Source organism: Bufo bufo, chromosome 2 (genome assembly GCF_905171765.1).
Source record: "Bufo bufo chromosome 2, aBufBuf1.1, whole genome shotgun sequence".
In the NCBI taxonomy this organism is placed as follows: Eukaryota; Metazoa; Chordata; class Amphibia; order Anura; family Bufonidae; genus Bufo; species Bufo bufo.
Window position 1 is genome coordinate 143,804,165 of NC_053390.1, and position 14,068 is coordinate 143,818,232.

At 43.7% G+C, this 14,068-nt stretch overlaps 1 protein-coding gene across 1 annotated transcript in view; it reads left to right on the forward strand.

Moving 5' to 3' along the window:
* Positions 1-14,068, forward strand: part of RHOBTB3 (Rho related BTB domain containing 3) — a 110,147-nt gene that overhangs the window by 37,566 nt on the left and 58,513 nt on the right. The window contains exons 4-6 of the mRNA XM_040421554.1: positions 2,893-3,053; positions 7,829-7,934; positions 11,709-12,047. Coding sequence (XP_040277488.1) covers positions 2,893-3,053; positions 7,829-7,934; positions 11,709-12,047 — 606 coding nt within the window. The remainder of the gene's footprint in view (positions 1-2,892; positions 3,054-7,828; positions 7,935-11,708; positions 12,048-14,068) is intronic.

Here is a 14,068-nt window from a genome sequence, read left to right on the forward strand (position 1 = left end):
CATCCAACAAAGAATGTCTCTTAATAAACACCTTCCAGGATATCCCTGTCAAAAACAGTGTTAGTAAAGTTATATGTATTGTCTTTCATAATCTCTTATCACATATTTAGAAGGCAGCATAAATACCTGAAGGTCTTTGGGCCAAAGTGTATGTGAAGTTAATCTTTACCAAGCCTCATAGCTAACTTGCAGTTTTCTCAGCTGTAAATCATAACATCGAACATGAGTATAGACTTTGTATATATGCTTCTTTTTGGTTGAGAATCTAAGTTTTTTAAAATCTATCTGTCTATCTATCTATCTGCAACGGGCGCCTTTCCCTAGGGCCCTCTATATAACACGTCCCAGGTGTAGGAATGCCGAGGGGTGTAGTGCGACTTAAAATGTCTCTTTATGTGTCATGGTGCTCCCCCTGGATACTGCTGGACCACAGGCTTTAGCTCTGAAGCAATAAATAGGGGGAATAATTGAGGGATTCGAAAGAAAGATTGAGTCCAGACCTTGTATGTAGTTAAACAGCAGCTTTACTTTGCATAAACTTTCTCCAAATCTGTTTACAGACTTTGTCTTGGTCCCAGCAGGCTTTATCATTAAAACTGGCAGGCAAACTCCACTCTGCTACATCTGTCTCTCTCTGGCTCTGCTGTAGTGACAGGCTGACTGTATGACTTTGCTTCTTCTTGTATGGTGCACTTCTCTTTGTATGGTCTGTCTCTAAATTAGGCCAGGGAACTTTCCTCCTGGCTCCTGAGGCTCTAAGCTTCGGTCTCCATGGCCAGCAGAGCTTAGGGTGCTCTGGCTGGCTTGGGCACGTCCAGCAGAGACGTGCCCCTGCACACCTGTCCCCTAGAGACTAACTGGACTTCTGCCCCACCCTTCCTGCAGGAAGTAGGACTCGCCCACTTCTCTCCAGAGGGGGGTTAGACTGGAATGGAAGGTTCCAGTCTATCTAAGATAGCTCTGCCATATTTGCTGCCACCTGCTGGTGAAAAAGGCACATTAGACGTGAACATAACAGTTGCAAACAATATTATAGATGCACATTGTGGAGGACCTGGAATAAATGCCTAAAATGACATGAGGTTAGACCAATAGAGATAGTCGCAAGGTGCAGAAGTGGTAACACCAATCTGGGGTGTTACATATCTATTTAACTATCTAATATCTATCTATCTATCTAAGGCTTGACAAAGACCTCATTGTGCTGGGCTGAAACGTTGCGACTAATAAACAGGTCTAACACCCTTCACAGACACTGGAGTGCTGCCTCATAATTTACTATTGGATATTGTCTATGGATTTTTGCCTGAAGTTCAGGAGGGATTGCACCCACTCTCACTATTGACTGTGCTGCTGCCATTCTTTGTTTGTTCTATCTATCTATCTATCTATCTATCTATCTATTATTCATGTTCTATCTATCTATCTATCTATCTGTCTATCTATCTAATATCTATGTCCTATCTATCTATCTATCTATCTATCTATCTATCTATCTATCTATCTTTATATCTTCTATCTATATATCTAATTATTCTCACCTTCTCAAACCCCCTCCGTTTTGGCACCACTGCTCCTATCCTCCCCTCCATTGTTGCCATTACATAATGTTTTGGTTTTAGTGATGACATGCCCATCACCATACCCGTCTAATTCTATGTGGAAAAACTGTGTGTAGTGATTGTACAAATATGAAAAAACAGGTGGGCTTGTCGATTGTGTAACTTGAGGTTGTGGTCACCTCTCCTCACGTCAATTTATTAACTACTTGTATTCCTCATGCAAAACCAATTCTAGAGCCTCTATTATGGCTCTATGCTGTGCCTTTCCTGTATAATTCCTGCTAGAAGTTTTCTAATAAATTGCCAGCAGTCAGCAGTAAAGGTACTGCTGGGCGTTACCAGTGGCGGGCGTGTCTGACTCTGTGTCTTTCCAATCAGTGGTGCTGGTGACAGATTGTGCAGGGACACCCCTCCAACTGGTAACACCCATCAGTACCTTTACGACAATCTGCTAGCAATTCATAACGTCTACTACAAATAATAGAGGAATGTCACAACATAGAGTCATAAGAATAGATGCTCCAAAATGGTTATTTCATGGGGTATGTAAGTAGTTACTAAAACTGACATAGAAGAGGTGATAGGTCCTCTTTAGAGGGAATACATCAGGTCCTAATGCTGCCCTCACTGCGCAGTTCATGGCTAGCACTACAGCAAGGAGTCTGCAGCCACTGTGGGCAGCATTAGGAACCTGACAGGTTCCCTTTGAAGGGAACCTGTCTTATAAATTTAGGCCCCACACCCCAACGACCTGTTATCCAAGGAGGTGGCAGGATCATAATGATGTCTTGAAGAAATCAAACTTTAAACCCTGGTTTTCCAAGTCTGTATAATGTCACTGGGTGGAGCAGCTCTTTGAAAAGTCGGTGATACAGCTACTCCTCCTGGCTTGATGGATGTCCTACAGGCAAAGTACAGTACATCATCACAAGCATCAATGTCCTTCACTTCATCTGAACATTTCACAGATCCCACATGCCTTTGGAGGTATCATGTGATGACATACCCGGGGTGCTGAATGTCAATCAAGGCTGGAGTGGGACCAGCCTGTATGACTTTTCGAACAGCAGCTCCACCCTCATGACTTTATACAGACACCGGAATCCAGGGCTTGAATTTTATTTTCCTCAAAACTGCCAAAAAGTAGAAAGACATAATTAGGAACTTTTCACCCCAGTGGAAAGCGGGCTGCTGGAGGTTTGAGGAGCTAATTTCTCATGTCAGGTTCAGTTTAAGAAAACAGGAAGGTAATTAGCTGTCTGCACTTCAATGATATGATAGAAAATGTGAGACAGTCATCATTCATGGATTAATGTTCTTCATTCTTTAGATCGACCATCCTGCATCTGCCCCATGTGTACCTCAGATAGAGAGGTATGTGTTTCTCCCTTAGAAGGTCTTCAACTTGCCAAAGACATAGGACTCGGCGCGACATACTTAGAACTGCCTAACCTGTATCCTAGAAATGTTGCTAAATACTTTGGAGGAGTGGTAAGTGGTAGAGTTTTCTAACGTATTTCCTTTTGTGACAGATGGCTGCAGTGGGAAACATCTTTGACATTTTGTATCTGGACAAAATAACCCTATTTCCAACAGTCATATTGAGAAAGGCCTAATGTAATATGGCAGAAACGTTCCATATAAACATACATAAAGTATTTGTTTTATTCCTCAAGTCAGATGTGCTGCCATTTTTTTATTTGCTAAAAAGAGTCATCCAGTTGTCAACAAGGTGGTAGGGTCCCTGCAATCGGACCCTTTGAAGAGTTTCGCCCCTGGGTCACATAGAGTCACACGTAATTGATATATACCGCTTGATAATTTGTTCTTTATAGTCCTATGTCCTATTATCTACTCCACACTGAACTGTGCTTTGGGGCTGTAACAAAAACCACAGACAAACTAGATGTGCTGTATCTTTCTAGATTGCAGATATATTATATTGGAGACTGATAGTCCACCTACTGTACAAGCCATCTTAAAACATGCAATTTCTGAACACGATTTGTGGGTACCGTAAATTGTTAGTAAAAAAATTGCATGATTTGCAAAGAGAAAATATGATTCATTCTTCAAACTCTACACTTGAATCCATTACTTATGGAGAACATAAAGTACAAGCTTGCAAGAAATCAGTACACAGAAAGGCAGCCAAGCAGTCACCACACTGGGGTGTATACAGCTATCTGTAGTGCTAGGCAGTGCACAGCATGACTTTCTATGGAACACAATGACTCTCAACAATTAATTCCAAGAAAAAAATGCCGACTGACGGTGCTGTCTAGCCTGGGACAGAACTTTTGTGATAATGAGATTGTGAAACCACAATATTCTTTTTTCAAGGCATGTTTGTGTTATTGGATCCATCCATCCATTATCCATACTGGATAAAGTTAAGGGCTCATGCACACGACCGTATGTATTTTGTAGTTAGCAAAAAATACAGATAACGTATGTGTGCATAGTGTATTTTGTGGAACAGAACAGCTGGCCCCTAATAGAACAGTCCTATCCTTGTCCACTATGCGGACAATAATAGGACATGTTTTATTTTTTTGCTGAACGGACATGCGGAAACGGAATACACACTGAGTAACTACCGTTTTTTTGCGGACTCATTGAAATGAATGGTTTCGCATACGGTCCGCAAAAGAAACGGAATGGACACGGAAAGAAAATATGTGCATGAGCCCTTACACTGATTTATTTTATTGCTTCCTAAATGCAAAATTAAGCAACTTTCCAGATAGAACATGTTTAATGAAGACTACCATTTTGCTTCAGTAGAGTGTGTGCAAAGGTCCCCATACACATTCTAGTATTGCTGGCTGACCCTTAGTTTTCTTTGGGAATTGCCAACAATCTATGTGTATGGGGAGCGCCCAACTCTCCCCTGACAGATGATCAGATTCATTAAATTTTATTTGTACTCCCAGGAGAAGGCCACTGCCAAAGAAAAGCATCCTTTCCCCTACTCAAGTCATTTAAAAAATGTAAAAAAAAAAAATAAAATAGACATATATGGTATTTTTTTCAAAAATGCTCTTATTGTGTAACACTGAAAAAAATAGACATATTTGGTATTGCTGTGTCTGTAACGACTGGCTTGCAATATCACATGATCTACCCTACCCCATCAGTCTAAAGCCGTAAAAAAAAAAAAAGAAAATGATGCCAAAACAGCAATTTTTTGGTCACTTCACCTCATATATATATAAAAGAATCAATCAAATCAAAGTTTTATGAACCATAAAATGGTCTAATGAAAACCTCTCCTCATCCCGCAAAGAAAGTGGTGACACAAAACTGAAAAAAATATATACATATTTGGTATCGCCAGGTCTTCAATGACTGGCTCTATAAAAGTATCACATGATCTACCCCATCAGGTGAACGTTCTAAAAAAAAATAATAATACGCCAAAACAGGCACCTCACCTCCCAAAAAACCCAATATCAGGTCATAAAAGAGTCTGGCAGAAAAATATAAATGTTCTGGATGTTAGTATATGGCGATAACAGATTTTTATTTTTAGATTTTATTATGCAAAAATAGCAAAACATAAAAAATATATATAAATTTGGTATTACCATTATCTCAACATTCAGAATAAAGTGATCATGTCATATATACCACATGGTGAACCTCATAAAGAATAAAAATAAAAAAACACTGACAGAATTTAAATTTTTGCCCACCTCACCTCCCATAAAATGAGATAAAAAGCAATCAGAAAGCCAAATGTACCCCAAAATGGTGCTAATAAAAACTATAGCTTGTCTTGCAAACAATAAGCCCCCACACGGCTCAGTCAACAAAAACAAAAAAGTTATGGCTCTTAAAAAAAATTCAGCAAATTCTATGTTAGAAAATCCAGATGCTGCACCTTCCCTTCTGAGCCCTGACATATGCCCAAAGAGCAGTTTATGACCACAAGTGGGGTACTTCTGTACTCAAGAGAAAATGAGTAGCAAATTGTGTGATGATATTCTCCTGTTATCCTTTGTGAAAAAGAAAGTTTGGGCCTTGTAAAAAAAATAAAAAATTTTTTTTTCATTTTCACAACCAATTTGTTATAAAGGTTATACATTCTATGAAATGCCTGTTAGGTCAAAGTGCTCACTACAGCCCTTAAAAAATAAATCCTTAGGTGGTGTTGTTTCCAAAATGTGGTCACTTTTTAGGTGTTTTCACTGTAAAGGTTCCTTAGGATCTCTTCAAATGCAACATGGCGCCCAAAGACTATTCCAGCAAAATCTGCCCTCCAAAAACATATGGTTCTCCTTGCCTTGCCCATACAGCGGTACACGATCACATGTGGGGTGTTCCTGTAAACTGCAGAATCAGGGTAATACATATTGAGGGGTTTAAATAAATAAATAATCTCAGAACGGCTTGGATAAGTAAAAGCATTCCAAAGTTATTGCCACATAAAGTGACACGTCAGATTCACAAAATGAGGCTTGGTCGGGGGGGGGGGGGGGTAAATGGTTAAAGGGGTTCTCTGGGAATTAAGAAAATAAAAATACTTAAATATTTATTTATTATACGATAAATATATTCCTAAATTCCTTTCATTTGATATAATGGATTGTTTTGCCTAGGGAGCAATCATTAGGAGAAATAAAATGGCCACCATCCTATTAGTACACACAAAACTTGACCTAATCAGACAGCAAGACAAGTTACAAAGAAAAAGGGGGTCAGTCAGCACATCCCAATGCGCAGGGGCACGTTGCTATGGCTGAAAACAACACTGTAAAACAAAACATGCAATGCAACACCTCTCTGCAAACCAAATAAAGTGCAAAAATGCATAATAATTGCTAGTGCTATACTTATAAATTAGAGATGCTTGGCAAATCATTTTGTACAAAATTATTTGAGCCCGTCTGCCGCACGTCAAGGCGATCTCTGTAAGACGGGTTCCTAACACTAAATTCTACCTGTTATGTGCCATGACGGCTACCATACAATTCAGGGAGTGTAGGTTCCACATGCATGCTGGGCCTGCTTTAATTTCTGTCATTTTTGGTGCCACAATGGCCTCCATTATATCCAAGGAATGCAGGTACCAACATGCATGCCGGGCCCACTCCACACCACTCCTGGTGCCAAAAAGCCAACAAAGAATGCAATGAGAGTCCACACTATATCTCTCCTGGTGCCAAATGGCTTCCAGTGAATGAAGGAGAGCAGGCCAGGCTATATACTCACACTAATTAAAATCAGCCTATGGGGCAGACGAGCTGGTCAGGAGTGCACGACTGAGATGTCAGCCGAACCTCCAGTACAAACTGCAAAGAAAAAGGGGGTCAGTCAGCACATCCCAATGCGCATGTGGAACCTACAATCCCTGAATTGTATGGTAGCCGACATGGCACATAACAGGTAGAATTTAGTGTTAGGAACTCATCTTACAGAGATCGCCTTGACGTGCGGCAGACGGGCTCAAATAATTTTTTACAAAATGATTTGCCAAGCATCTCTAATTTATAAGTATAGCACTAGCAATTATTATACATTTTTGTACTTTATTTGGTTTGCAGAGAGCTGTTGCATTGCATGTTTTGTTTTAAAGCAAGACAAGTTACTTCACAACACTGAGTGCTGCCTCATCCTCTTCTCTGCTTGTCAGGGATTATGCCCTACTTTTTTGCGGTGCGGAGACACGGACAGAAAACCCATGAAAGCACTCCATAGTGCTTCCATCGGCTTCTGATCCGTGCCTCTGTTTCGCACCGCACCGTATGTTCTGGATTGCGGACCCATTCCAGTGCCCGTATATTGCGGGCCTCAATACGGGCACGGACCTGCTACGGTAATGTGCATGAGGCCTTGTTCTGAGCTAAGGAGCCATGTGGGCATTCCTACTGAGTGATGAGTTTTACCTGTGTGATTGTGTATGCACAGATTGCCAGCCACTGATTAGCATCACCCACATAACTACTGAGCTCAGAAACAGGAGAGAGTTAGATGAATAAAATACTAATTATAGTAAATCTTTTCCCACAAAACTCCAGTACATATCAATCTGCTTAGCGCCTCCTGCTCCATAACCTGCTGCCTACAGATCAGACTGCATTTTCCTTTACACATAAAAGGGCAAATAATTTTCTAATTACTGCTTTCAGACTTTTACAGAAGCAAAAATTAATATGCCAATCTGAGGGATTTGAACTGGGTGGCTTGCACATGTCTAGAAGAAAGGGCATCACCAGACACAGTCCACAAATGTCACCATTGTGCTGTATTTTCATTTCTAGATGGAATACTACATACTGCAGACTATGAAACAAAAGTCAGCTGCTACTAAATCAAGAAAGAGGAGTCAAGCACTCAAGGTTAACCCTCCCAAACTGGGACAACCTGGTAAAGTATCTCTTTATTTTAGCCACATTTTCTATTAAACTGTGTATGTTATATAGGAATCATCAATGTAGTTAAATATTGTCATCGTTAAAGGGCATCTGTCAGCAGATTTGTACCTATGACACTGTCTGACCTGTTACATGTGCGCTTGGCAGCTGAAGGCATCTGTGTCAGTCCCATGGTCATATGTGCCCGCATTGCTGAGGAAAATGATGTTTTAATATATGCAAAGGAGCCTCTAGGAGCAATGGAGGCGTTGCCGTTACACCTAGAGACAAACCCTGTGCTTGGGACTTTTTAAATGCCACTGCTTCAAAATTTTGTCACGTGTCTTTTCTATGCCGCAGTCTGCACTTTCCAAAAAGGCGGCGTGACGAGGGAAGGGAGGGAGTAGGACCACTATATATACAGTGTGAGGGTGAGTTTTTCGTTACCCACTGTAAAGCCTCATTCACACGTCTGTGTTCCATGTAGGTGTTCCCCGCAGATAGCACACGTCCCCATTCATTTTAATGTGTGTATTCACACATCAGTTTTTTTACCATGGTCTGTGGGTCAGCGTTTTTAGCACGGATGCACGCTCTATTTTGTCCATGTTCACGGATCCATCACGTCTATTATAGTCTATGGGTCCATGAAAATCACGTATGCCATCCATGTTTCATGAATTATTAGGAAGAGATGCTTTGAAAATTATTATTCAGCTGTGCAGGGTCAGTGAAACACGGATGACACACGGACAGCAAAAAACGGATGCACGGACCAAACACGGATCCTTCATGGACATCTTTATGGAGGCATCACTGACCACTTTTTCACGGATTTAAGCACGGACACAGACATGTGAATGAGGCTTAAGAAAGCACTAGACCTCATAGACGTATAAGAACCAGCCTCCTCCACCTTGACTCTGAATTAGGCCTCATGCACACGACCGTTTTTTTTTTTTTTGCGGTTCGCAAAACGGATTTCCGTTGTTCCGTGACCGTTTTTTTCTTCCGTGGGTCTTCCTTGATTTTTGGAGGATCCACGGAGCCAAACGGATCCGTCCTGACTTACAATGCAAGTCAATGGGGACGGATCCGTTTGACGTTGACACAATATGGTGCAATTGCAAACGGATCCGTCCCCCATTGACTTTCAATGTAAAGTCAGGAGTCCCTTTTATACCATCGGATTGGAGTTTTCTCCAATCCGATGGTATATTTTAACTTGAAGCGTCCCCATCACCATGGGAACGCCTCTATGTTAGAATATACCATCAGATTTGAGTTAGATCGTGAAACTCAGATCCGACAGTATATTCTAACACAGAGGCGTTCCCATGGTGATGGGGACGCTTCAGGTTAGAATATACTAAAAGAACTGTGTACATGACTGCCCCCTGCTGCCTGGCAGGTGCTGCCAGGCAGCAGGGGGCAGACCCATCCCCCCCTCCCCCCCTGTATTTAACTCATTGGTGGCCAGTGCGGCCCCCCCCCTCCCTCCCCTGTATTTAACTCATTGGTGGCCAGTGCAGCCGGCCCCCCCTCCCTCCCTTGTATTTAACACATTGGTGGCCAGTGCGGCCGGCCCCCCCCTCCCTCCCTTGTATTTAACACATTGGTGGCCAGTGCGGCCGGCCCCCCCTCCCTCCCTTGTATTTAATACATTGGTGGCCAGTGCGGCTGGCCCCCCCCTCCCTCCCCCCCTAATTAAAATAACCGACCCCCCATCATTGGTGGCAGCGGAGAGTTCCGATCGGAGTCCCAGTTTAATCGATGGGACTCCGATCAGTAACCATGGCAACCAGGACGCTACTGCAGTACTGGCTGCCATGGTTACTTAGCAATTTTAGAAGCATTATACTTACCTGCGATGTCTGTGACCGGCCGGCGCTCCTCCTACTGGTAAGTGACAGGTCTGTGCTATAAGCAATGCGCCGCACAGACCTTTCACTTACCAGTAGGAGGAGCGCCCGGCCTGTCACAGACATCGCAGGTAAGTATAATGCTTCTAAAATTGCTAAGTAACCATGGCAACCAGGACTGCAGTAGCGTCTTGGCTGCCATGGTAACCGATCAGAGCCCCTGCGATTAAACTGGCACTCCGATCGGAACTCTCTGCTGCCACAAATGATGGGGGGTCGGTCATTTTAATTAGGGGGGGAGGGAGGGGGGGGCCGGCCGCACTGGCCACCAATGTGTTAAATACAAGGGAGGGAGGGGGGCCGGCCGCACTGGCCACCAATGTGTTAAATACAAGGGAGGGAGGGGGGGCCGCACTGGCCACCAATGAGTTAAATACAGGGGGGGAGGGGGGGTCTGCCCCCTGCTGCCTGGCAGCACCTGCCAGGCAGCAGGGGGCAGTCATGTACACAGTTCTTTTAGTATATTCTAACCTGAAGCGTCCCCATCACCATGGGAACGCCTCTGTGTTAGAATATACTGTCGGATCTGAGTTTTCACGAAGTGCAAAATCCGATCTAAAAAGCTTTTATGCAGACGGATCAGCGGATCCGTCTGTGTGAAAGTAGCCTACGGACAAGGATGACGGACGCGGATGGCAATCTTGTGTGCATCCGTGTTTTTTCACGGACCCATTGACTTGAATAGGTCCGTGAACCGCTGTCCGTCAAAAAAATAGGACAGGTCATATTTTTTTGACGGACAGGAAACACGGATCACGGATGCGGCTGCAAAACAGTGCATTTTCCGGTTTTTCCACGGACCCATTGAAAGTCAATGGGTCCGCGAAAAAAAACAGAAAGCGGAACAACGGCTGCGGACCGTTGTGGTCGTGTGCATGAGGCCTTACTCTGTGTTAAGCTGTTCTAGCTACTGTAGTTCTCAAGCTCACAATTTACTCAAGAGACTGAGTATGTGTGTATGTATATTTTATGTTTTTTTTCCATAGAACATGTATAAAAATCTTTTTTTCGATTGTCATTGTTGTTATATTACTGCTCATATTGCTGACTAATATAGTTATCCACACCTGGTTTGTGTTTTGTCTACCAGCACCATTTTTCTGTCACCTGAAAAATGGGTATTAAGCTGGCTGACATTATCGATGTGCTAATGTCAGCTGAACATAACTATATTAGCGCCATCTCGCTGCCTGCCGCCGTTATTGAGAAAAACAAACTTTTATAATATGCTAATTAGCCTCTAGGAGCAGGGAGGGAGTTGCCCATGCTCCTAGAGGCTCCGTTCTCCCACCTCTGGCCAGGAGGCGTTGGTCTCCTACCTCCGGCCCTGTCTGCAGTGTAAATCTTGCGCCTGTGCTGTTCTGTTCAATATACGGCGCAGGCGCAATGAATGAAGGGCGCTCGCCGGTTGCCAGCTTCCTCACTGCGCCTGCGCCGAATACTGAATAGCGCGAGATCTCCCCAGCACACAGGGCCGGCAGTTGGAGGTTACCGCTGCCTAGCTCTGTCAATCTAGTGTAGCAGGGCGTGGCCAGAGGTGGGAGAACGGAGCCTCTAGGAGCTGGGGCAACGTGGCAGGTGGCAGGCAGATGGCACTAATAGTTATGTTCAGTTGACATTAGCACATCGCTAATGTTAGTCAGCTTAATACCCATTTTTCAGGTGACAGAAACCCTTTAAAGGGACACGTTTCAGAGAAAATATGACCCTTTTTTGTAATCGTGGATAACCCTTATAATGGCCTGCATATGAGTTAATTTACACTCAAAAAAGATAGTGCCCTGTAAAAAATACATATCAAAGGAAATACTTGGTTATTGACATGATTAATGTTACTTATAAGCTCTTTGTATTATTTTACACAGAAAAGATGCCTGACTTGAGGGATGAGCCTTCACGGTATATTTCAGATTTCAAAAACTTGCTGGATCACGGCCAGTGTGTGGATGTGGTCTTCTGCACGGCTGACATGAATCCGACGTCCGCAGCTCACAGAGTGGTGCTATGTAGTGTGAGCTCTGTATTTATGCTGCTGTTTGGGGTGATATCTGCTAAAGACTCATGCACACAAAAGACAGCCAAGTCCCTCTTCTCTGTGCACCAGGAGCCTGAAGTCTCCACTAGAAATTCTCCAGTAAGAGTCATTGTTAAAGATGTCCTCTTCCATAAATGTTTACCTGACATCCTTCACTTCATATACTCAGGTATCACTCTTCTACATTTACATCTCTACCGTTCATAGACACTTCTTTCTGTGGTTTTCTTGCTACTAGTAGATAAGGATGATTTTAGACTTCTATAAAAGGATATGGGGGAAGGGTGTCCTATGAATGACCCCTAAGACTGAATAAACACACAGAAATGTAGAGGGGTATTGCCATCATAAATATTTATGGACTATGCACAGGATATGTCATAAATGCTTCATAGGTGCAGGTCCCTTCTCTGGGTCTGTCAACCACTGGGAGACCATGAACCCTGTTTGCCAAATTGGAGAATGGGTGTCATGACGCATTCATCCTTCCAATGGGTGAGGGGCCCAAATGAGGAGCTCATAATTAATAATGAGGACCTATCACCAATCCTGACATGTCTGTCTAGCAAATAATCATATACCCTATGCAATAACATTTCTGGAGCATTTATTCTTTTGACTTTATATTATGCTATTCTTCTGTTATTCTTGCTAGAAGTTTATAAATGAAGGTCTATCAGGGTATTACCTGTGTGAGGGTGCCTGAATGTTAGGTTTTAGTTTGCAATTTTCCCACAAAGTGTGCCATTTATTTGCTTGCATTTTCCGTGTACCAACTTCTGCCTGATTTCTGTATTTAACCCTTGCCTGATCTCCGTCCTTACCCTGAGCTCAGACTGTTTATACTCTGCCTGTCCCGGACTTTGTCTTTGCCTGACCATCAGTGCTCCGCACCCGTGTCTCTTGGCCCCTGTGGGTCAGCTGTCACTTGAACAGAGACTTCTCCAAGAGGAAGTGGTCTGATGGTTCTTCTGCAGCGGAGTCCCGATCCCTGTAAAGGAGTTAAAGGGAGGACACCCTTAGGAGTAGCCCCAAGTCAAAACTGCTCAAGTGACACAGCTGATCCACATCCTCCCCGTTATAACTTTGTACCATAACTTTTGTCTCTTTCATATACTGTTTGTCCCAATTAATTTGCACAGTGCTGTAGTTGTTTCCTTTTGGCCCATATGAAAATAAGACTTCCTAAACATACAATGCATTTTAGAAAGTGCCTTTCTTTTGTGTATGTTTACGAACCCAGTGGCATTTTTTCTTTTTCGCCTATGACAGCACCCCTGGAGAGACCACCTTCTCCTTTGGACAGGAAACAGGAACCAGAACGCCATTTTAAAAGAGGGATCCTCCCCTCTACCTCCAGTTCTGTTTCCTGTCCTAAGAGGCAGGAGGGAATCGGATCGCCAATACAATCCTAGAGCTGCGGGGGCCCCGGCAATGAATGCGGTGAGGAGGGTTACCCCGAGCGGCGTAAGTCTCCATGGGGAGCCACTGCTGAAGTCTGGGCTGCAGTCTCTGTCCTTCACCTTCCGTCCCCTTCCCTGGACCTGGGGAGGTTTTTACCTCTCTGAGTCTCCTGCGAACCTCTGCGGCCGTGTTCGCATGTTCGACCTCCGGCCCGCATGTGTCTACAGTCTACATGCGGGTTTAGCGGTGGGAGGAATCCTACGCTGCAGACCAGAAGGGGAGGGAGCTGGCAGCGCGCGCTGAGGAGAAAAGGCACAGCCAGCTCACTGCCAAGACGATTGAAGAGCTGGGAGTTTCCCATTCCGGCTGATTGTGCTTCTAAAGGAATGGTGCAGGTTCAGCGCACTGAGACCACCAATGATACATCGGTCCCAGTAAGGGGTAAGAGGGGTCATTCCCCAGCAGATTTTAGATTTTAGTATTGCTCATAGGGTCATGTTTGTTTATGCCTAGGTGTCTAAGGAGTCTTCCAGGAAGACATCCAGAGCTAAAGAAAGGGGGTGTACGGTCTGTAAAAAGAAGCTACCCTCAGCATGGGCAAAACCCCTTTGTCAAGGATGTGTCAGCAAGTTAATGGAGGCGGAAGCTCCATCCTTGATAAGCAGTATTAAGCAGATGATCAGGGATGAGGTCAAAGAGTCAGTTAGCGGTTTGATTAAATGCCGCCCCAGTACTTCTTCTGCTGCCGCATCTAAAGATTCCCCCTCCAGTGACAACGATTTACTT